This window comes from Geotrypetes seraphini, chromosome 2, assembly GCF_902459505.1.
Source record: "Geotrypetes seraphini chromosome 2, aGeoSer1.1, whole genome shotgun sequence".
NCBI classification, from domain to species: domain Eukaryota; kingdom Metazoa; phylum Chordata; class Amphibia; order Gymnophiona; family Dermophiidae; genus Geotrypetes; species Geotrypetes seraphini.
Genome location: NC_047085.1, coordinates 14,777,445 through 14,802,698, shown reverse-complemented (window position 1 = coordinate 14,802,698; position 25,254 = coordinate 14,777,445). Strand labels below are relative to the sequence as shown.

The 25,254-nt window shown below is 45.6% G+C and overlaps 1 protein-coding gene across 6 annotated transcripts in view; it reads right to left on the bottom strand.

Annotated features, from left to right (window-relative positions):
- TOP1MT (DNA topoisomerase I mitochondrial) overlaps window positions 1-25,254 on the bottom strand; it is a 209,939-nt gene that overhangs the window by 167,347 nt on the left and 17,338 nt on the right. For all 6 annotated transcript variants that reach the window (XM_033933371.1, XM_033933369.1, XM_033933366.1 and 3 more), the window contains exon 3: window positions 14,811-14,881. In XM_033933371.1, coding sequence (XP_033789262.1) covers window positions 14,811-14,881 — 71 coding nt within the window. The remainder of the gene's footprint in view (window positions 1-14,810; window positions 14,882-25,254) is intronic.

The following is a 25,254-nucleotide window of genomic DNA, read 5'->3' as shown; positions in this document are numbered from 1 at the left end:
CGTGCAAGTCTGCCCAGTACTGGCCTTAGTTCGATATTTAATATTATTTTCTGATTCTAGATCCTCTGTGTTCATCCCACGCTTTTTTGAACTCCGCCACCGTTTTCCTCTCACCCACCTCTCTTGGGAGCGTATTCCAGGCATCCACCACCCTCTCCGTAAAGTAGAATTTCCTAACATTGCCTTTGAATCTACCACCCCTCAATCTCAAATTATAATAATAATAACAACAGTTTATATACCGCAGGACCGTGAAGTTCTATGCGGTTTACAATGAATTAGAAAGATTCTACAAATTGAATGGAACATTCATAGTTAGATATTAGTGGTTAACAGTTTACAAGATCAGATTTGGGGGTGGGATTGTGATGGGGTCTATTGTCCAGATTCGTTATCTAGGTATTTCGAGAACAGGTATGTTTTTAGGTGTTTCCTAAATTCACCATAGTTGTTTGTGTGTGTAATTAGTTTTTCCAGGTCTTTGCCCCATAAGGCTGCTTGATACGATAGAATTATGTCCTCTGGTTTTATCATTTTCCTTTCTCTGGAAAAGATTTTGTTCTAATACCCAATATACTAATAATAGTAGCACAAATAGCTACCACAAACTAAGAAAAACAATACTAATACATTTCAGGTGCTACTCAGACAAGAATGAACAGTTGATTACAGACAAGGTGGCATAAAGCAAGCACTGAAAAAACTGGTGCAACATACATCATCATCACAATAATAATAAATTTATATACCGCAAAGCCATAAAGTTCTATGTGGTTTACAATAGTTAAAAAAACTAATAAAAGAAGTTGAATAGAACTAAAAAAGTTAAGGAAAAATTATGTTCTTACCTGTTAATTTTCTTTCCCTTAGACGCAGCAGATGAATCCAGAGACCAATGGGATAGCTCACATCTACCAGCAGGCGGAGATAGAGAAACTGATTAACAGGTGGTCCTATTGGCTGGCACTCCTCCTGTCTCATCAGTATAGCTCCTTGCCCAAGCACACGTAACCAGCAATAGGCAGAGCATGTAAAAAACTTCTTTCCCATAACAAATCTCAAAATGCAATAATACAGAAAACAACCTGCCATAATAACAAACTGCGAAAGTTGCAAAAGAAAAAACCGAGAGACAATATCCAGAAAGGGTGAGGCTCTGGATTCATCTGCTGCGTCTAAGGGAAAGAAAATTAACAGGTAAGAACATAATTTTTCCTTCCCTAGCAACAGCAGCAGATGAATCCAGAGACCAATGGGATGTAGCAAAGCAATCCTCAATCTGGGTGGGAAGCAAACGCCGTCTCCGCAACAACCGAAGCACAAAACGCCCCTACCGCATGCGCCCCCACATCCAAGCAGAAATGGGGAGAGAAAGCACGCTCGGAAGACCAATTAGCCGCGAGACAAATCTCCTCCAAGGAAAAAAACCTCTGGACCGAGCCCAAGAAGTAGCCATCGCTCCAGCGGAATGGTCATGAAGTTCTTTCGCCAACCGCTTCCCTGCCAGCAAGCAAGCATAAAGAATGTCCTCCTGGACCCATTGAGCGATGGAGGCTTCGGACGCCACCAAACATTTGAGGCGTCCCTTGAAGAATGCAAAAAGGAGATATAAACAACTAAAAGTCGTAAGAAACCGAGCTCACAGAGAACGCTACGTACATATCAAAAAATGCAGTGAATAAAAGCACTGCTCCCAATTTCCCCTCCCAGGAAGAAGGAAGGAAAAGCGAGCATGACATAAAAGAAAGGATGACACCCCCCTAGAAAGAAATAATGGTACCATCCGAACTGATACCCCATATTTCGGAAATCAGAAATAGGAATCCCCATTGAACAAGGCCTGCAACATAGAAAACTGCAGAGCTGAAGCCATGGCCACAAGAAACCCCATGATCAACGGCACAGCCCTTTAGAGTCCCAAAAGACAAGGATGAAATGAAGCCTTCAGTATACTGAGAAGAAGTACGTGAAGATTGTACTCCAAACCGGGCTTTCTAAGAGGCGCATGAATATACCGCACTCTGTTTAAGACCTGAACTACATGAAGCCGAGAAGTAAGCGAAGAGCAATATACCTAGCCCTTGTAACAAGCTAAGAATGGCACTAGAAGCTGAAGGGAATTGAACGCTAAGCCCTCAGCAATACACCTGTGCCAAAAAGGAACTCTGGAGTGGTTCAAACGTTAAGAAGCACCCAAGAAAGGAAAAACCTCCAAAAGGAAGCAGAAGCCACAGGAGAAGACGTCCGTAGCACCTGGATAAGAGAAGAAACAACCTGCTTCGCATAATCCTTATACGTCAGCCAAGATTTTTCAAAAAACTAGGTCGTAATACTAAAGTAGTACAAATATCCATGTTGAACGGACCCTAGGCGAGCAAAGCCGGAGATACCAGGAAACTTCTTAGTCCGGCTGTTGAAAGACTCATCAAATCCGCAAAGTAAGGATGGCGCCGCCAATCCAGAGATTCTACAAATACTGTGCCCGGAAAGCGAGCTCGAGGTGGCAAATCCAAGCCATCGGAAAACACTGAAAAAGAGAAGGCAGAAGCGAGAAAGGAGCCATGCAGCTACCCCCTCTAACTCCCACTCCATGGGCCCGCCGAAGAAGCTAGGAAGCTTAGAATTGAGAGACGAGGCCATGAGGTCTAGGTCAAGCAGATCTCACTTCCATAAAAAGAGCTAGAACGCTTGAGCCACAAATCTCAATATCCAGGATGCAGAAGATTACACTATTACTAACATGCACACTTTCCAGAGCGTACACAGCGCTGTACACTGTAGCATACAAGAAATGGGCCATGCTCAGATTCCGCGGAGAGAAAGTCTATCCAAACTCTTATCCTGATCCATAAAAGGATCTGCCAACAGAAGACGAAGATGAGAGTCCACCCATTGAAGCAGAATAACTTCACCTGCCAATGAGTACAACACTTACTGCCCAAGCAGTAGAGAAATACCCCCATCCTAATACTGACCAAAAGGACCCTCAGCGGCAATCCGGAAGAATGATCTGAAGCTCCAGAAAGGTAGCCTGACCCTGCTCAAGAGCAGAAGAATGAACAAGTACTGAGTCGCCTCTGAAGACCAGACTCCAGGAGCTGAGGATGGAAGCCACAGAGCCCCCCAACCCGACAGCCCGGGATGGTCGGTGGTCATGAGATAGTCCAGCAAAGACCGAGGCATGCCTTGAAAAGAGAAATCGCGCGGAGCCACCAAATCATACAGAGAGATGCAGGAGGAGCATACCAAATAATTGGTGCCCTGAGATACCGGGAACCACCGGAACAAAAGCGACTGCTGTAGCGTAAGAAGGGGAAAGCAAGCCGAAGTCCCCAGTGGAGTCAGCAATATGGATCCCAGAAACTGTACAGAATCCCATACTCTTGGTCATGGTAAGCGAAGAAGAATACCAATCTGAGACCGAGACCCCATGCCCAAGTCTCCGGAAAGAAACACATGTCTCTCCTATATGAATAAAAACATCACCCCGATATACCTATAAATAGTACAGGAGAAAAGAGTGCTGTGCAAAGAACTGAGGAAAAGATATCACCCTTTTCATGTCAGTCAAATGGCCCGACTGGAAGTCGTCCGAATCAAGCAGGCAGTCAAGAAGAAATTAGATGAATCGCCTGGTAGCGCCAAAACGGTACCACCGCCCACATCACCTAAAACGTTCGTGAAGCCTTGGGTAGGCAAAATGGCATGTGCCAAAACCGAAAGCGCCGCTCCAAGTGCCGATTCGGAGTCCATAGAGAAAATGTAAATATACTCCCAGGTTGTCTGCAGAAATGTGTAACCCCGAGAAACTAATTCAGCAGAATGGGATCCAGCCCGCCCAATGCCCCCTATCTCGGGCACCATGCGGTAAGTGGAACAACGTCCCTTAGTTCCCGAAGAACTATAAGAACCGTCCTGAGAACCAGTAACACTGAAAAGGGAAACACAAAACATAGAGACTCCAAGAACGAACTGGAAAACCTGAGGAGAATGCAAAGATGCAAGCATCCTGAAAAATCTTCACAGCCCTCTGACCTGACATTATAGTGTCATCTCCCTCATGAGAAAGCCTGAAGAGTCATTGGTAGAAGTCAAGATCCCCTCAGAATGAAGTGCAGAAGGTCAGGGAATGGCAGAATAAGACTGTAGGATCTGCAAGAAGATTCTCCTAGGAAAAATCAAGGTTCACAATGTAAAGAGGAATATACTGGAACCATGAAAACAGTACTAACCCCATGCAACATGAGCGAAATACGTATGTCCTTTAAAGTGAATACGTACTAGACTCAATCAAGATGCTGCATCTACCGCCCCGTGGAAAACAACAGCATCCTTACAGGTATCAGACAAAGCTCACATCGTTAATGAGAGCTTCAGGGATGAGGCTAACAGCCACATAGTGCGTGATCCTCCATGGGTTTGATAGAATAGGTAACTGGCTCCTGGTTAAAAGGAGCTGTACAGCCTTTTCTGTCTGGTTGGGGGGCCCGTCTAGCATGTGCCATGAGAAAATGGTGACAGGAGAAACCAGCGTGATAAGCATGGAAATCTGAAGTCTGGGCCCCCTCAGAAATAGAGTACTGGCCGCAGGAATATGCGCAGTGTCATTATGCCCATAGAGACAGCCCGAACTTGGAAACTGCTTGTACTACCTTTAGGCATAAATATCCTGTGCCACTACTAGACACATGCAGCTCAGCACAGAGGCCCAAACAAGGACAGTTACCAATAGACAAAGGCTCAATCTGCAGGGACCCCAAGAGAGACAATGAGATACCTGTGTGAAATACAGGGCACTATCTTATTGCTGATCTCACTGTGCCGTGAGTTGCTGTATGTCGCCCCTGTCTGGAGACAAACCGAGACTGGGTGACCTAGCACAGGTCAGAGTCTCTCTGGTAAACCCCTTGAGTGCTAACCCCAGAGTCCGATTAAACAAGCAGCTTTCTTCAAGGGAGTACAGCAGGAACACAGACATAGACATATAAAGCTGCCCAAGCATGTCCCAAAGCTGGTGAAACACATACAACTTGTCTGAACCGGAAAGGAGAGAAGCCCCGGCATACCCTGACCAAAGTCAGCTGGAAACAAACTACCGGAACGCTGCAGCTCTCCCGCCATCGCCGGAGACCCATGCGCACGCCTGATTCTCGCTGACACGTGGCCGCTGCATCAACGCTCCTAGAAACATAGTCGGATTCGAGCCCCCCAAAATTTACCCTGCCGCGGCTTGCATAGAAAGAAAATCAGACTCGGGGAATAACCAGAAGAACGGCCCACAGCGCCGGAAAAAACATATCCCATCTCATGCGCGCTGCTATAAACCGGCACCTGCACAATCAGCTGCACATGGCCGTGACAAACAAAGATGAAAAAGAGCCTCAGAATAAACAGGACTACTGCTGCACTGAAACCCAACAAAGAGAACAAGTACGAGCATGAAATCGCATCGCTACTGCTGCGCTGTAACCAACAAGGAAACAAAGCGCGTGCATGCAAAGGGCGGGAAGTCCCGGCTCCCTCCATGGATTTCTAGTCATAAAACTTAGCCTCAATAAAATATCCATACCTTAAATGTATGATGACCGAACCCACAGTACTAAGACTCCCAAACAGAACCTGAAGTTCAAACAACTGTAAAAGCCAGACATACTCACAAGCTTGTTGTTAGGGCCGGTTGAAGCCAGTTTGCAGCAAAAGCATGGCAGAATGTAACAACTGTGGTCTCTCTTTTTTTTTTTTTTTTTACAGAGAAGGGAAAGAAGAAAACATTTGAGACCCAGTCAGACCCTCTAGCAATGGAGGGAGGGTGAGGCAGGGACCAGGGGGGGCCCAAGTGTAACCTCTAAAGCCGGCACCGTTCAGCCGGACACCCCTGTCTCACTGAAGAGAAACCTCAACAGGAGAAAATAAAGTTCCAGCCACAGCCAGAGTTCAGGAGCTAGTTGAATAGCGACCTTTTCCTGCTGGGAGATAGAGATTACTGATGAGACAGGAGGAGTGCCAGCCAATAGGACCACCTGTTAATCAGTTTCTCTATCTCCACCTGCTGGTAGATGTGAGCTATCCCATTGGTCTCTGGATTCATCTGCTGCTGTTGCTAGGGAAAAGCCAATAATTATAGACACTACAATGATCAAAATAGTGCGTAATAAAATTTTTACAAATTAGCTGCCTAAATACTTCGAAAACAGATGTTTTTAGATGTCTCCTAAATTCCCCATAAGTGTCAGTAAGCAAAAAGCAAGCAAGCGTCAGTAGATTTTGTAAGAAAGAGCTAGAAACAGTTACTTATCTCATAGCTGGCTGCAAAATGCTGATGGTAGAAAATTTTTATACTGACACACAAATTTTATACTGACACACAAACACAAGGTGGCAGGTTTCATCCATTAGAAACTCTGTAAGCATTGTTTCAGTATTCCATTATATCAGTATAGTAAGGGAGGGGGCAGTCCACCCCGGGCCCCTTCTTGGTGAGGGTGCATGCACCCGTCGTCCTCTCCACCCCACCCCCATTGCCGCTTCTCTTGCCCCGTACCTCTGTAACATTCCTGGCACAAGCAGCAACCCCCAACCCGCGTCAGCTCTTCCTCTGATGTCACTTCCGGGACCCATGCCTAGGAAGTGATGTCAGAAGAAGAGCTGGTACGACTGCAACTTGGGAGTTGCTCCTCATGCCAGGAACGTTACTGAGGTACGGGGGAAGGGAAGCGGCGGGGAATGAGCATGTGGAGGTGGGGGATGGAAGAGAGGGTGGGGAGGGGCACCACCGCCCCAGACGCCTCTCTCCATCGCTATGCCACCGATTCCAGAAAAGCACTGCGATCAAGACCCTAAGGGTGTACTGCAAAAAGGCAGGGAGACATTTTTATATAGTTTGGAATTTTGAAAACAAAAAAATATGTGCTCAAATACGTTGCTAATACAGAGTTTTTAATCTTGTTAGCTAAATGGACAATTTAGCTCAATTACAGGACTCATAAAAAAGCAGTAGGAGCCTGTTTGATGATATCGTACTATAGTTATTAAAACAATACCATTACAATAAGCCAGTGGATCATGACAGTTTCTGTTTTAGTGATTAAAAGTACTGATTATGAGTTTTGAACTTGATTACTTTATATACAAGTTATTCTGAAAAGCAAAGTTTTGAGTATAATTGAAAACACAGAAAAAATTAAGGCCAGTACTGGGAAGACTTGCACGGTTTATGTCCGTATATGGCTGTTTGATCGAGGATTGGCTGGGGAGGGCTTCGATGACTGGGATGCTTTAGATGGGTTGGAATGAGCTTTGATGGAGACTTCAGTAGATGAAACCTAAGCATTGAACTGGGCAGAGCTTTAGGTTCTGGCCCAGCAATAGCTAAGAAGGAAAATTTAAATTACCATATTTTTCATTCTATAAGATGCACCTAACCATAAAACGCACCCTCCTGTAGAGGAGGAAAAACCAAGGAAAAAAATTCTGCCCACCGTCCTGCCCTGTCCCCCATCTGGTGGTCTAGTGGTAGGTCAGGACAGAATACAAGACAGATCTAGTGATAGGCAGCTCCCCTCCCTCCCAGTACCTTTTTTTTTAAACTTCTGTTGGTCAGAACTGACGGGAGCCATTCAGGGAGCGGTGCGGGACCAGGCAGGAATGCAAAAAGCTCATGCCTGCCTTCTGCGCCGCTCTGTCGGAAGAGAGGACAGCCGTCCAGCGAGGGAGGAGCAGGAGCGCGGAAAGTTCCTGCCGATACAACGCTGGACCAACGGAAATTTAAAAAAGGTACCGGGGAGAGGAGGTATTCGCTCCATAAGACGCTCCCTTATTTTCTCCCACTTTTTTTGGGGAAAAAGTGCATCTTATGGAGCGAAAAATACGGTAAGTCAGTAATTTAAAGAGTGGGTAGGGTTGGGCAGACTGGATGGACCATTTGGGTCTTTATCTGCTATCATCTACTATGTTACAGTATTTATTCAATGAGTGCAATTAATTCACTTAATTTCTTGACATTAGGACTTGGGGACAGGAATGACACTGTCTTTGGTTTACTCTGGAATCTGGCCAGTTCCTAGGTGTGTCCAAACACAGTCCACAAAATGCCAGCCTTATTAATTATGAGTTAATTATCTGGCTTAGAAAAACTATAAAAAACAGGAGCAGCTGGCATTCAAACTTAGAGATTCCTTCTGTGGACGTCCAAGGGTTTTTGCCCGCTGAGTTCTCTGTGCATGACTGCAACCAGGATCTCCCAGTCCCTGGCATAGATGAGTCGCTCAACTCTAGCAGTGATGTACATTTAATTTATGTTTAACTTATGTATATGAACACAACAATTACACTCAAATTTTGCCAAAAATTCTACTATAGCAATAACGTAACGAGGCAAATCAAGTCACATCAGGGTTTGTTCGGAGGGCGCTTAGGAAAATCAACTTCATTCACAGCTCACAAACAAAATCATGTGATTATAATATATGTGAAGGGTGCTCTCAGTGTGAACCATCAGCGATAGGAGTCCAGCTCCAACAGGAGTCCAACTCCGACACTTCACTTCTGGGTCAAGGCAGTAAGCCTCCACCCCCACACCATCATCGAGCACCCTGAGTGTGCTGAACATTAAAGAAACCTTTCACCAAAATAATCCAATCAATCAATCAATCAATAGACCAATAAGTGAATCAAATATAACTCAAACAGTAATTCCTGAGCGACCCCCAAACAAACCCTGCCAGCCAGACCCCCCGGAACACTCAACAAAATCAAAAATCACCATACGAAGAATGAAAAAAGAAATACTTATCTGGAAAACTTCTCACAAACTAACAAGCAAAAACCGCGCCAGGAGAAAAGGTTCAACCACGCTGGTTTCGGGGAGGAGCCCTTCTTCAGGAACCTGTCCCCCGACGAAAGCAAAAACGAAGAGGTCGGCTGGAGGGCATGAGCAGTTTGTCAGACTGATGTACAAGGAATAAAAGCTTTTTCTTTGAATCACGTTTAGTGTCGTATGTAACTGACAAACAGATATCCAAAAGAACCAAAAGCAAAACAAAGGCAATTGTGGAAAACAAAGAAGTATTTCCTTCCCCTCTTTTCCCTTTGGTAGCGTATGTCTTGTGCGTCACGTCTAAGCTAAATGTATTGTTCCCCTGAAAGTTGTAATTTTATTTTTGTACATCGCTTTGAATTTCGAGTAAGCGATAAATCAAATTTTAAATAAACTTGAAGTTATGACCACCTAGAACATCCCCATTCCGACTGATAAAAAGCTGGATCCAGACAACCGGATATAATGGTAAAAAAGAAAAAATACCAGAATGTCGTTGATTATATCGCTACCCATTGAAATTCGGACTACCGCATATGCACTGTTTCACAAAGGTCTAAAAACATGGCTCTTCAAAAAAACTCTGTTAAGGGCCTAAGGAAATCTAGATTTTGAATTGAATGTTTACTCAAAATAATAATTATTTATTCAGTTTTCAATACCGTTCTCCCAGGAGAGCTCAGAACTGTTCTCATGAGTTTATTCAGCTACTCAACCATTTATCCCTGTGGGCTCACAATCTGTCTAATGTACCTGGGGCAATGGGGGGATTAAGTGACTTGCCCAGGGTCACAAGGAGAAGTGTGGGTTTGAACCCACAACCCCAGGGTGCTGAGGCTATATCGAATGCTGCACTGGTTCTCTTGTATTTCTTTTAAATTAGTTTGGGGACTGGCCCCTACCTACCTTTTATCTCATTTCATGCTATTCAACCCTACCAGGATAACCAGGAATTGCAATTTATTTACCTATCCTAGAATTATTGGCTGTAGACACAGGTCTTTTTTGGATAGGATGCTAGCATTCCAAGCAAGTAAACAACAGTCCTGGTTGGGCAATTATATTAGCGGAACCATGCAATCTTACAACGCATTTCAAAAAGGGATTAAGACTGTACTATTTGATAAATTCATTTTTAACTGAAGTTTTATTTTTAACAATAATTTTATACTGTCTATACTTTAGATAACGTTGTACTTTTATTCTCAATACTTTGTACTTCGCTGATTGTCCAGTTTCTCTTCTGTGTAAACCGCCTAGAAGTCGTTTGATTGTTGGCGGTATAGAAGAATAAAGTTATGTTATGTTATAGCTTTAACCACTGCACCATAGCGCCTGCTGTCTTAGAGATCTTACTTCAAATTACACTCATAAGTCTATGTAGCTGTATAACCCTAGGTAAAATGTTTGATCCTATGTAGCGATATGCTGATTGTGGTCTGGATGCACAAAACTCACCATGTGTTTAACGATTGTCGCTAAACTGGTTTAGTGTCGAAGTATTTCAGCTATCGATGCACAAAATGGCAAACACAGTCTTTTCTGTGGTTTGTAGCAGCCTTCAATAATCTTATGTAAATACATTACAATGAGCTTATCAGTATTAAAAATGAGCACTCTGATCGATGCCCACATGATGGACAAAATGAAGCACCAGTTTTTAACGCTACAAAATCTCCGACAAGTCTAGAGGTGCCGGTTGTATCAAAAAGCCATTAAAAAAAAAAAAAAAAAAAGATAGTCATGCTGGCCCCCGCCCCCCCCCCCCACCGATGGCAGCCCCAAACTTAAAAAAAAAACCAAAAACATCTGCAGGAGGGATGCCTTGGCCACTCGGACCCCCCCCCCATGCTTCCCCCAACCCCACCGTGAAAGTCAGCAAGAGGGATGCCTATTCCCTCCTGCCACGGCTACCTGGACCCCTCCACACCCCATACCTTATTCATTTGACAGCAGGAAGGTTGCCCACTCACTCCTACCGGCAGGTCCACCTCTTTAAAATGGTGAGTCTTCCCCTTCCTGATGCATCCTGGGAGGGGCCTAAGGCTCTGATTGGCCCAGGCACCTAAGGCCACTCTCATAGGAGGGGCCTTTGGTATCAAAACCAATCACAGTCTTAGGCCACTCCCAGTGCATCCCAGGATAGAAACATAGAAACATAGAAAGATGACGGCAGAAAAGGGCCATAGCCCATCAAGTCTGCCCACTCCACTGACCCACCCCAATAGTCTAGATGCTAGTGACTCGACCTACGTAGGGATCCCACGTAAGTGTCCCATTTTCTCTTAAAGTTGAGCACGCCGGGGGCCTCGACCACCTGCACCGGAAGCTCATTCCAGTGGTCCACCACCCTTTCCGTGAAAAAATACTTCCTGGTGTCACTACTAAATTTCCCCCCTCTAAGTTTAAGCGGATGCCCTCTTGTGGTCGAGGGTCCTTTGGGGAAGAGAATGTCATCTTCCACCTCGACACGTCCCGTGATGAACTTAAATGTCTCAATCATGTCCCCCCTCTCCCTGCGTTCCTCTAGAGTGTAGAGCCGCAGTCTACTCAGTCTCTCTTCGTACGAGAGACCCTTGAACCCCAAGACCATCCTAGTGGCCATCCGCTGAACCGACTCGACTCTAAGCACGTCTTTCCGGTAATGTGGCCTCCAGAATTGCACACAGTATTCCAGATGAGGTCTCACCATGGTTCTGTACAGCGGCATTATGACTTCTGGTTTCCGACTGACAAAACTTCTATTGATACATCCCATCATTTGCCTTGCCTTGGATGTGGCCTTCTCCACCTGTTTGGCAGCCTTCATGTCTGCACTGATGATTACTCCCAAATCTCGTTCTACTGAGGTCCTAGCTAATGTTTCTCCATTTAAGGTGTAAGTTCTGCACGGATTTCTGCTACCGAGGTGCATGACCTTACATTTCATAGCATTGAAGCCTAGCTGCCATGTCGAGGACCAGTTTTCCAACATACGAAGGTCCTTTGTCATACTATTCTGTAAAAAGTTTCCACTTACTATGTTGCACAGTTTTGCGTCATCGGCGAATAATGTTGCTTTGCCCTGTAGTCCTCGTGTCAAGTCCCTTATAAATATGTTAAAAAGGAGAGGACCAAGGACCGAGCCCTGCGGCACTCCGCTGGTCACCTCCGATGCTTCAGATAGGGTACCGTTAACCACCACCCTCTGAAGTCTACCACTCAGCCAATCATTGACCCATGCAGTTATCGTCTCACCCAACCCCATTGATTTCATCTTGTTTAGTAGCCTGCGGTGTGGGACGCTGTCAAAAGCCTTGCTGAAATCCAAGTATACTATGTCCAGAGACTCTCCTGAGTCCAACTTTCCTGTCACCCAATCAAAGAAGCTGATGAGGTTGGATTGACACGACCTACCCTTAGTGAATCCATGCTGACTAGGGTCCCTAAGATTCCCCTCATCCAAGATCATGTCCAACTTACGTTTAATTAGTGTTTCCATGAGTTTACATACTATCGATGTGAGACTTACTGGTCGGTAATTCGCAGCCTCCGCTCTGCAACCCTTCTTGTGCAGAGGAACAACATTCGCCGTTTTCCAGTCCAGGGGGACTCTCCCCTTTTTTAGGGAGAGATTGAAGAGCATGGCTAATGGTTCCGCCAGGACATCGCACAGCTCTCTGAGCACTCTTGGGTGCAGTTCATCTGGACCCATGGCTTTGCTTACCTGGAGTCTTGACAATTCGCTGTAGACATCAGCTGGTGTGAACTCAAAATTCTGAAATGGGTCTTCCACGCTTGACATTGCTTCCAGATGTGGCCCTTGCCCCGGTGCCTCGCAGGTAAAAACCGAGCAGAAGTATTCATTCAGTAGTTTGGCTTTATCGGAATCTGTTTCCGCGTAATTCCCGTCCGGTGTTTTGAGGCGTACTATCCCGTTTGTGGTTTTTTTTCTGTCACTAATGTACCTGAAGAAGGATTTGTCCCCTTTCTTAATGTTCTTTGCTAGAGTTTCTTCCACTGCAAGTTTGGCCTCCCTGACTGCTGTTTTGACTGCTGCAGACCTGGTCCTATATTCAATGTTAGCTTCACCTGTTCTCGTACGTTTGTATGAAAGAAACGCTCTTTTTTTCTCCTTGACGAGGTACGCGACCTCTTTAGTGAACCATTTAGGTTTTTTGTTTCTTTGTTGTTTATTTACTGATTTTATGTAGCGGATAGTTGCTTCGTGTAGGGTCAATTTCAGGTTTGACCACATGGCTTCCACATTATCAGTTGCTTCTTGATCCTGCAGCGTCTGATGGACGAATTCTCCCATACGTGCAAAATCAGTGCCCCGGAAATTGAGTACCCTCGTTTTTGTTTGTGATTTAGGGAAGCCTTTCCTGAGGTTGAACCATACCATGTTATGGTCACTGGTAGCCAGCGTTTCTCCCACTGAGACTTCCGAGACACTCTCGCCGTTTGCAAGTACGAGGTCCAGGATGGCCTCGGCCCTAGTGGGCTCTAGCACCATTTGTTTGAGCTGTACTCCCATCATGGACGTCAAAATCCTCCTACTACAACAAGTTGACGCTGAGAGTGTGTTCCAGTCTACATCAGGCATGTTGAAGTCCCCTAGCAGAACAGTGTTCCCCCGTAGTGTAATATTTTCAATGTCTTCAATCAATTCGTTATCCTTGTCTTCTGTTTGTCTTGGAGGTCGGTATACCACACCAAGGTACAGGCACTTTTCTCCACCTCTGGCCAGGTTGACCCAGATGGATTCCCCGGTGTACTTAACATCTGCGATCCTGGTTATCTTGATGTTCTCTTTGATGTAAAGTGCTACCCCTCCTCCTAGCTTACCCTTCCTGTCTTGTCGAATCAGGTTGTATCCTGGTATATTTGTATCCCACCCATGGGAGTCCGTGTACCATGTTTCTGATATTGCCACCATGTCTAGGTCGGAATTCACAATTTCTGTTTCCAGTTCTAGAAATTTATTCCCCAAACTATGTGCGTTAACATACATAGCTCTCCACTCTGTGTGTTTGTTAAACCCCTGTAGAGAGTTTCCTATCTGACTCAAAGTGTCTCCTAGTGAACCTTTAGCAGTGATGGTACAGTGTGGTACAGTGGTTAAAGCTACAGCCTCAGCACCTTGAGGTTGTGGGTTCAAACCCACGCTGCTCCTTGTGACCTTGGGCAAGTCACTTAATCCCCCCATTGCCCCAGGTACGTTAGATAGATTGTGAACCCACCGGGACAGAGAGGGAAAACTGCTTGAGTACCTGAATAAATGCATGTAAACCGTTCTGAGCTCCCCTGGGAGAACGGTATAGAAAATGGAATAAATAAATAAATAAATAAGCACAATGCACTTTATTTGAATTTATTGCATTAAGCATTTTGCACTTTATAGAAAACTTAGAGCTCATTGAATGATATCTCTAACCTACATAAACCGTCGGAATAATCAATTATGATTTGAGGGTTGAGGTTGGTCATCCCTAGTTTAGCTCACTGAATCCCCTCCTGTAAATGTCACCGATTTCAGCCATGATTTTAAACTAATCCAATCAGTGTATTATTCACGTTAGGTTAGGGCCTGCATAAACCATGAAAAAGTAGCTCAACTCTAATACCAGTGCCAGAAACATGGTGTTTCCCCTGGAGCAGCGAATAGTGATTGTGGAAGGTGCATAGACGTGAACAGGGAGCACTTTCACCATCTGTTGTTACTTGTGGGTAAGTGAATAAAAACAATCCACTTGCTCATTCATCTCGTCATACTGTTGCTGAAGGCAGGCTACTTTTCCATGGCCCACCCTGTATATGAATCCTAATTAGGACTTCTGATAGCAGATGGAAACTTATGGAAGACACACTGAATTTCATCACCAAGTTTTTCTAAGGCTTCTCACACTTGTTTTAGATAATGTCCCTATCCACAGTAAAAATATTCCTAAATTTCTTAATATGTTGCTATTTTGGCAGTGATATTACCAATTCTTTACAAGAAAAAAAAAATTACCTTGTGACCATGTTCTCTGAAATCACCTCTCCGGTTAATCTTGATGCTTCTCTCTCTTTGCCAAGATAGAGCTATACTCCAGGAGAAATAAAGATTAAAATCAATTATAAGATAGCCATGTTACCTTCGAGTGATCAAGCATCTGGCTGTAATTCACTGAGCCAACACGCGACCGTAGATTGAAGCACACCTCCCCCACCCCTTCCCGTTATGATTACAAATTGCAAGCAGAGCTTCTTTTGAAAGCTACAAAATAGAACCTCATTTTATAGTTGTGGTAAAACTTGGGTGCAGGTATATACAGTATAAACTTGTCCTTGTTTGCTTAAAAAGTTTGAATTGCTCTTGTAAAAAGCAAAAGATACTTACCTGTAGCAGGTGTTCTCCGAGGACAACAGGCATAATGAGATGGAGGGAGGGAAGAAACAAGCCCATATTTAATTAACCTGTGGGCCAAATTTGGCCCTCGGGCCTGAGTTTGACACCCCTGCTCTAGGGTATACATATTCAGGGCTTCTAGTCTCAAAAATGTAATATTTCCTCCTCTTTGTTATACTAAGTCCCTCTAAACTTTCTCTACACTGTCCCTCGTTGGAGTTCCTTCTCTATACCATTTCCTGTAAACCGTGCCAAGCTCTACAGTTGTGGAGATGATGCGGTATACAAACTTAAGGTTTAATTTAGTTTAGTAATATTCTCACATGTGGATGACCGGATTCCGAGGATGACATCACCCACATGTGAGAATATTATGTCTGCTTGTCCTCGGAGAAAAATAATAATAATTATTGTTTGTTTGTAAACCTTATACTGGCCAGTATGTGACAGTGTTATTGTGCGTTACAATCACTGGCTAACAGAGCTATCCCTCTGTTTGTTAACATTTTTCTTAGTTCCCTGGCCCTCCTAATTCAGGAACAAGGCAACCAAGCCTATTTTAATGCAGATGATATTATGTTGCTTCGTGAGACAAGCCCCTTTCATTCAGACATCTCTCCTCTCATCTCAACTCTTCAACCGGCTAGTCCTTGATCTGTCAAAATGACTTGCTTGTTGGATAACTAGCAAGCATTCAGCCCTAAATCTGTTCCCTCTTACCTTAGATATCACTTACCACTTTAGATATCTAGGAGTTGCCCCCTCTTCTATTAAACTGCGCTAGCAGTTTTTAGCGCAGAGAGCCGCACTGAATGGCCTGCGCTGCTCCCGACACTCATAGGAACTCTATGAGCGTCGGGAGCAGCACAGGCCATTCAGCGCGGCTCCCTGCACTAGAAACTGCTAGCGTAGTTTAATAGAAGAGGCCCTTAGTCTTGATCAGCATCTTTCTTTTGACCATCATGTCTGTGCTTCAGCGAAGTCCTGCTTTTTCACATTAAGGCAGGTCAGATCAGCTCTCTCTCTCTTCTTGATCACGCTTCACAAAAGATCATCTTGTATGCTTCTTTAATTGTAGAAACTGGAATACTGCAACAGTGTTTTTTTAGGACTCCTTCAACATCAGCTTTGCCGACTGCAGACAATTCAGAATATGGCCATTCATCTTCTCTTGCATGCTTTTCGCTTTGATTGGATTATTCTTCTTTTCATTCAACATCAATGGTTTCCCATTTCCTCCCATATTCAATTCAGTATTCTAATCTTAACATTTAAATTGATTCATTGCAATGTCCTAATCTTCCCTTATCTGATCATACTCTCCCCCCATCTCTCCCGAGCCCTACATTCACTCAATGATCACAGTAACATAGTAAATGACAGCAGATAAACATAACATAAGAACATAAGCATCGCCTCTGCCGAGTCAGACCATAGGTCCATCGTGCCCAGCAGTCCGCACCCGCGGCGGCCCCCCAGGTCCATGACCTGTAGTGTTCTTTCACTTAAGACATTTTATCCTTTATAGTACCCCTCTAGCTATACCCCTCAATCCCCTTTTCCTTTAGGAACATGTCCAACCCCTTTTTGAAACCCAAAATCGTACTCTGCTCTACCACCTCCCCCGGAAGCGCATTCCAGGTATCCACCACCTGCTGGCTGAAGAAGAACTTCCTAGCATTTGTTCTGAATCTGTCTCCCTTCAGTTTTCTTGCGTGCCCTCTTGTTTTTATTTCCCCCGCCAGTCTGAAGAATCTGTCCCTCTCCACCTTCTCTATACCCTTTATGATCTTGTAAGTTTCTATCATGTCCCCTCTAAGTCTCCGTTTTTCCAGAGTAAAGAGCCCCAGTTTCTCCAGCCTCTCAGCATATGAGAAGCCTTCCATGCCCCTTATCATTTTTGTTGCTCTTCTCTGGACCCTCTCGAGTGTCGCCATATCCTTCTTAAGGTACGGCGACCAGTATTGAACGCAGTATTCCAGATGCGGGCGCACCATCGCCCGATATAGCGGCAGGATAACTTCTTACCGTAACAGGTGTTATCCAGGGACAGCAGGCAGATATTCTTAACTGATGGGTGACGGCACCGACGGAGCCCCGGTACGGACAATTTTAGAGTGATTGCACTCTAAGAACTTAGAAAGTTCCAGCAGGCCGCACCGCGCATGCGCGAGTGCCTTCCCGCCCAACGAAGGCTCGCGGTCCCCAGTTAAGATAAGCCAGCTAAGAAGCCAACCCGGGGAGGTGGGTGGGACGTAAGAATATCTGCCTGCTGTCCCTGGATAACACCTGTTACGGTAACTAACTGTGCTTTATCCCAGGACAAGCAGGCAGCATATTCTTAACTGATGGGTGACCTCCAAGCTAACAAAAAGAGGGATGGAGGGAAGGTTGGCCATTAGGAAAATAAATTTTGTAAAACAGATTGGCCGAAGTGTCCATCCCGTCTGGAGAATGCATCCAGCCAATAATGAGATGTGAAAGTATGAACTGAGGACTAAGAAGCAGCCTTGCAGATTTTCTCAATAGGAGTTGATCTGAGGAAAGCTACAGATGCTGCCATAGCTCTAACCTTATGGGCCGAGACAGAACCTTCCAGTGTCAGTCCGGTCTGAGCATAACAGAACGAGATGCAAGCAGCAAGCCAATTGGATAATGTACGTTTAGAAACAGGATGTCCCAACTTATTTGGATCAAAGGATAGGAAAAGTTGATGAGACGATCTGTGAGGCTTAGTGCACTCTAAATAATAAGCCAAAGCACGCTTACAGTCCAAAGTATGCAAAGCCTGTTCTCCAGGATGAGAATGAGGTTTCAGGAAGAAGACAGGCAGGACAATAGACTGGTTAAGATGAAAATCAGATACCTTAGGAAGAAACTTTGGATGTGTACGTAGCACCACCTTGTCATGGTGAAAGACTGTGAAAGGTGGATCGGCAACTAGTGCATGTAACTCACTGACCCTCCTGGCAGAGGTGAGAGCAATAAGGAAGACCACTTTCCAAGTGAGAAATTTGAAATGAGCTGTGGCCAATGGTTCAAAAGGAGGCTTCATTAAGGCGGAAAGAACCACATTAAGATCCCAGACCACAGGAGGGGGCTTGAGAGGTGGTTTCACATTGAAAAGGCCCCGCATGAATCTGGAAACCAAAGGATGAGCAGTAAGAGGTTTTCCGTGATCTGGCTCATGAAAAGCAGTGATGGCACTGAGGTGAACTCTGATAGAAGTAGATTTGAGACCAGAGTTAGATAACGAAAGGAGATAATCCAACACGAGTTCTACTGCTAGTGAAGTTGGATCATGATGATGCAGAAGGCACCAGGAAGAAAACCGAGTCCACTTCTGGTGATAGCATTAAAGAGTGGCCGGCTTCCTGGAAGCATCAAGAATAGAACGGACAGGCTGAGAAAGAAGTGAATGAGCCGAGGTCAGCCCGAGAGATACCAAGCTGTCAGGTGCAGAGACGGTAGGTTGGGATGTAGGAGGGACTGCTGATGCTGAGTAAGCAGAGAAGGAAACAGTGGAAGAAGTATGGGCTCCCTGGAACTGAGTTGAAGTAGAAGGGAGAACCAATGTTGCCTGGGCCACCGTGGAGCTTGAACAAGGTCCTCAACATGAGAGGCAGAGGAGGAAATGCATAAAAGAATAGATTGGCCCAATCCAGGAGAAACACATCTGCTGCCAGACGGAGAGGAGAGTAGAGTCTGGAGCAAAATTGGGGCAGTTGATGATTGTGAGGAGCTTCAAAAAGGTCCACCTGAGGAGTGCCCCATTGATCAAAAATGGATTGGAGGGTCAGGGGATCGAGGTTGGAGAATTCGGCTGAGATTGTCTGCCAAGGAATTCTGTTCTCCCTGAATGTAGACTGCTTCCAGGAATAAATGACGAGCTGCTGCCCAAGACCAAATCTTCTGGGCCTCCTGACACAACAGGCGAGAGCCCGTCCCACCTTGTTTGTTGATGTAGTACATTGCAACTTGATTGTCTGTGCAAAGTAGTAGAACTTGAGGAAAGAGAAGATGCTGGAAAGCCTTGAGGGCATAAAACATCGCTCGGAGTTCCAGGAAATTGATGTGATGTTTCTTTTCCTGGGCAGTCCAAAGACACTGAGTTTGGAATTCGTTCAAGTGAGCTCCTCAAGCATAGGGGGACGCGTCTGTGGTGATGACTAGATGAGGAGGAGGCAGATGGAACAGAAGGCCCCTGGATAGATTGTAAGATTTCAACGACCATTGCAGAGATTGTCGAAGAGACGATGTCACAGATATGTGTCGCGAACAAGGATCCGTCGCCTGGGACCACTGGGTAGCTAGGGTCCATTGAAGAGTGCGCAGGTGAAGACGTGCGAATGGGTGACATGAACTGTCGAGGCCATGTGACCCAAGAGTATCATCATTTGTTTTGCAGAGATGGACAGCTGTGAAAGCACCTGCTGACAAAGATGAAGAAGGGTCTGAAGGCGATTGGGTGGAAGAAACGCCCTCATGAGAACAGTGTCTAAGATCGCTCCGATGAACTGAAGCCGCTGAGTGGGAATGAGATGCGACTTGGGCAGATTGATCTCGAAACCCAGAAGTTGGAGAAAAAAGATGGTCTGGTTGGAGGCTTGAAGGACTTCCTGAGATGAAGGAGCCTTGATTAACCAGTCGTCCTGGTAAGGGAAGACTTGAAGATGGTGAGAGCATAGGAAAGCAGCCACCACAATGAGACACTTTGTGAATACCCTAGGAGAGGAGGATAGACCGAAGGATAACACTTTGTACTGGTAATGACAGCGATTGATCATGAAGCGGAGATACTGTCTAGAGGCCAGATTGACTGGGATGTGAGTGTAGGCCTCTTTGAGATCGAGGGAGCATAGCCAGTCGCCCTGAGTGAGAAGAGGATAAAGTGTGGCCAGAGAAAGCATTTTGAACTTTTCCTTGACCAAGCATTTGTTGAGATCTCGGAGATCTAGTATGGATCTGAGATCCCCCGTTTTTTTGGGAACCAGAAAGTAGCGGGAGTAGAATCCCTGCCCCGTCTGATCTAGAGGAACTTCCTCTATGGCGTTCAGAAGAAGAAGGGATTGGACCTCCTGAAGGAGGAGGGAGGACTGAGATGTGTTCAAAGCAGACTCTTTTGGAGGACTTTGGGAGGGAAGAGTCTGAAAATTGAGAGAATAGCAGTGGCGAATGATGTTTAGAACCCACTGGTCTGAAGTGATGAGCTCCCAACGACTGATGAAAAGGGAAAGACGTCCTCCTATGGGTTGAGACAGAAGGTAAGATGATGGAAGACTGGCTAGGCCCTGGAGAATGGAGTTAAAAGGGTTGAGTTGACTTCGGTTGCACAGCAGGTTTTACTTGCTGCTGCTGCAGAGCACAAAGTTGTTGGCGTTGCTGCTGACGTGGACACCTAGGCTGCTGAGGAGCAGATGGTAAGAGTCTAGCAGAGTAGCGGCGCTGATAAGAAGATTGTGGGCGAAAGGGTCGCGCAGGTGGAGGCTTCTTCTTGTTCTTGAGAAGAGTGTCCCAGCGAGTCTCATGGGCCGACAATTTCTGTGAGGTAGAATCGAGAGATTCACCAAATAACTCATCTCCAAGGCAAGGAGCATTGGCAAGGCGATCCTGGTGGTTGATGTCAAGCTCCGAAACCCTAAGCCAAGCGAGATGGCGCATAGCCACAGCCATCGCAGTAGCCCTCGAGGTGAGTTCAAACGTGTCGTAAACTGAACGTACCATAAATTTCCGAAGCTGTAATAGGCTGGAAGTGCAGTGGTGGAAAGAAGGTAGTTTCCGGTCAGGCAAGTACTTTTCAAAGGAAGCCATTTGTTGAATAAGGTGTTTAAAATAGAAGGAAAAATGAAATGCATAATTGCCTGAGCGGTTGGCAAGCATAGCATTTTGGTACAAACGCTTGCCAAACTTGTCCATGGCCTTCCCCTCTCTGCCAGGAGGGACAGAAGCATAGACACTAGTGCCCGCAGATTTTTTTAAGGATGGACTCAACCAACAAAGATTCATGTGGTAATTGTGGTTTATCAAAACCTGGAATGGGAATCACCTTGTATAAGGTATCCAATTTGCGAGGAGCACCCGGAATTGTTAAGGGTGTCTCTAGATTTTTATAAAAAGTCTCCCTTAAAATGTCATGAAGGGGCAATTTAAGGAATTCCTTTGGAGGCTGATCAAAGTCCAAAGCTTCAAGAAATGCCTTAGATTTCTTGGATTGAGCCTCCAAGGGAATTGAAAGAGACTTGCACATCTCCTTTAGAAAAGATGTAAAGGATGAATGGTCCGGCTTAGAGGAAGGGTCCTGTAGAGAGGGGTCCTCCTCACCCGAAGAACCCTCATCCTCAGAGAGCAAGGGCTCCTCAGAGTCATCCCAGAGATCAGGATCTCTTATCTGGGAACCCCGACTTCAGGAGTCCGGCGTCGAAGGCTCAGTGTGTCGGGTCTTACGTGCCGACTTCCTGGACCGTAAGGAGGCTGCACCAGGAGAAGTCAAAGGATGCCGATGCCGGGACTGATCAGACATAGGCAATGGCTCCGATGTTTGGACAGCCCGATGAAGACCTCTCGGTTCCGCGGTAAGTACCGGCATGGAAGCCGAAGAGGCAGAATGGACCGGTACCGACAGAGTGGAAGCCGACAATAGGGGCTGCTCCACGGCCGGTACCGGTGGCTCAGACCGGACCGGTTCAGGAAGGTTCGGCGCCAACAGAGCAGGAAGGAGTTGCTGCAACTGCTCTTTCAGTTGGACTTGAAGGACAGCCGCAATACGGTCATCCAAGGAAGGCACCGGTATCACTTTCTTTTTCTGCGGTACCTGTGGTGCCCCTCGACACCCAGAGGATGAGGAGGCCGAGGAGGATGCACTCACCTCTATAGGGGCGGACCGTTTACGGGGGCGCCTCGAGGTCGGCAGGACTGGACTCTATGCCACAGCGACCGGAGGACGCTCCAAGGAGGAAGGCTTCTTAGCCGGCTTACCTGTCGGGTGCGACGGCGGTGCGGTGTCTCGCGGCGTCGATGAAGTGGGCGCCGGCTGAGAAGCAGTCGACGCCGGTGTCGATGCCGAGGGATCAGCCATCGCGCTACCGAAAAGGAGTTCTTGTTGAATTTGCCTATTTTTTAAAGTGTGCTTCTTCAAAGTAGCATAACGGGTGCAGGTGGAAGGCCTGTGATCCGGACCCAAGCACTGAAGACACCAATTGTGCGGGTCGGTCAACGAGATGGGCCTAGCACACCGTTGGCACTTTTTGAATCCAGGCTGAGGGGGTATGAAGGTGAACATGGCCTTCGCTTAATCGAAAGCGGAGGACTCGATGATGACACCAGACCCCGCTGGGGTGAACCCGAGAAAAAGAAAAGAAACAAAAAATTTTCTTTTTTTTTTTTTTTGAAAAAGAAACAAATGAGAAGAAAAAAACAAAAGTTTTCCGAAGAAAATATACGTGAGCGGGAAGGCAAGTGAAAGAATTTCAATGGCCGTTGAAAAACACGTGTCTTCTTAGCTCCGCGGAAACTAAGAAACTGGGGACCGCGCACCTCCGTCGGGCGGGAAGGCACTCGCGCATGCGCGGTGCGGCCTGCTGGAACTTTCTAAGTTCTTAGAGTGCAATCACTCTAAAATTGTCCGTACCGGGGCTCCGTCGGTGCCGTCACCCATCAGTTAAGAATATGCTGCCTGCTTGTCCTGGGATAAAGACCTGAACGGTCCATCCAGGCTGCCCATTAGTTATACTCATTAAAAAATACATGATTAAATTAAACTTGTCTCTTCTTTGATATTTCTGGGTCATAGACTGTAAAGTCCACCTGGGATTGTTCAAGGTTCCAAATGCTGAAGTTGCCGTCCAAGCTCACTCCAGCCTATCCAACCATCCTGTTAGCAGGATATCTGCCATAAAGGGCCAGTAACATCCTCAGGTTCCAAGTTAGTGGAGTTCCCATCGATACCCTCCCCTGCCCATCTCACATCAAATTACCATATATGGGACACAGACCGTGCAAGTCTGCCAGAACCAGCCTTAGCTCTTTAATTTACATCCTTCATTCTCTAATTAGAGATCCTCTATGTTTATCCCACGCTTTTTTGAAATCCATCACCATTTTCCTCTCCACCACTTCCCTTGGGAGGGCATTCCAGGCATCTACCACCCTCTTCGTAAAAAATAATTTCCTAGCATTGCTCCTGAGTCTTCCTCCCCGCAATCTCAAGTTATGCCCTCTAGTTTTACCATTTTCTCTTCTCTGGAAAAGATTTGGTTCTCTATTAATGCCTTTCAAGTATTTAAACGTCTGTATGATATCTCCTCTGTCCCTCCTCTCCTCTAGAGTATACATATTTAGGTATTCCAGTCTTTTCTCAAACTTCCTTTGTTTCAAACCCCTTACCATTTTCGTCACCTTCCTCTGGACCACTTCAAGTCTTTTTATATCCTTTGCCAGATACGGCCTCCAAAACTGAACACAATACTCCAAGTGCGGCCTCACCAACGACCTATACAGGGGCATCGACACCTCCCTTCTTCTGCTGGTTATGCCTCTTTCTATACAGCCTAGCACCCTTCTGGCTATAGCCACCGCTTTATCACACTGTCTGTTTGGTTCATTATGAACTTACTAGGAATAATAGCACTTTTTTCTGCGTTTCACCTTCCTTGTGGAATTCTGTCTGTCTGGAGCCTGTTTATCTGAAATTCAGATCTCTTTTGAAGATCCATCTTTTTGAACAGTCTTTTTCCATGGTTCTGTTTCCACGAGGGTCTAGTACAGCTGCGGTCTGTGGCGGATTTCATTTTCTCTCTCTCTCTTTTTCTTCTGTCCTGTCATTGCTGGAGTTTATTTTCTATTTATTTTCTGTGACTTTTTATATTGTTACTTTATTATGGTAAAAACCACTCTGTTATTGCCTAAGGAGGGGCGGTATAGTAGATAATAGCCAAACCCAGATTTTGGATTGTTTCGGGCCGAAACCAAAATTTGGCCAGCCTTTACTTGAGAACTAGAGAGTACCACGGACGTGCCTCTATTTGTGTTCCAATCCTGCAATTGGCAGTGCAGCCGAAGAACAAATGCAGGTGCAAAGAGCAAGCTTCTGCTGCCATGTCCAGAAACCAATGTAATGCTGGCAGATGTTAGCTTATACTGGGGGTTAGGTACTGGGAAATGGGGAAAACGGGAGAGGAGAAATACTGTGGTGGGGGGAAAAGCAAGGGCACATGCAGGAGAAGGTGGAGGGAATGGGCAGAGGGAGGGATGCTTGGGGTTAGGAGCAGGAAAGGCTGGGTTACTAAACACTGAAGAAGTGGACAGATGCTAGAAAAGTGAGGCAGGCAGGATACTGGCAGCGTTGGTATGAGGCTCAGACTCAAGTGGAGTTGCCAGGTTTGGTTGGGAGACGAGAAGATAACAGACCAAGGGCCAGAATCCCTAAGCTCCGATACCATGGTAAAAAAAATAAATAAAAAAAATACCATAATGGGAGCGATTTTTGTTTTACTGGCGACTTTCAGCACAATAGCATGCAAATTATATGCTTGCTATATGTGTGGAAAATTGTTGGTAAAGGGGGAGGGGAAGCTGTGCTTAGAAGAAAAAAAAAAAAAAAAGAAATCGCTAGCACAGCTCCTCCTCCTGCCTGCAAAAAAAAAAAAAATGATCTTCCCTCCCTAGCACTGTAAAGGATAATAGCAGGGCAACAGACTACATTAAATAACCTAAATAATTAATTAATTAGTGAAAAGGGCAGGTCCTGAGTTAACAACTGCCCCTAGGTGGGCTGCCACAATAACAACCCAAAAAGGTTATCCACTGTGCATCTTGCCCCAATTTAGTGCATGTCAAGTGTTCTATAATAAGTGCACAACAAAAACTTGCTACGTAAAAGTCTGTTGCCCCCCACTCCTTTAGAAAGCAGGGAATCAGCAACCAAAATCTGCAATGGCTCTGCTGTGTTAACTGAGGACCTGCCCTTTTCACTAATAAATTAATTATCTAGGTTATATTTAGGTTATTTAATGTAGCTTTTATCCCTTACAGTGCTAGGGAGGGAAGATCTTTTTTTTTCACTATTTTG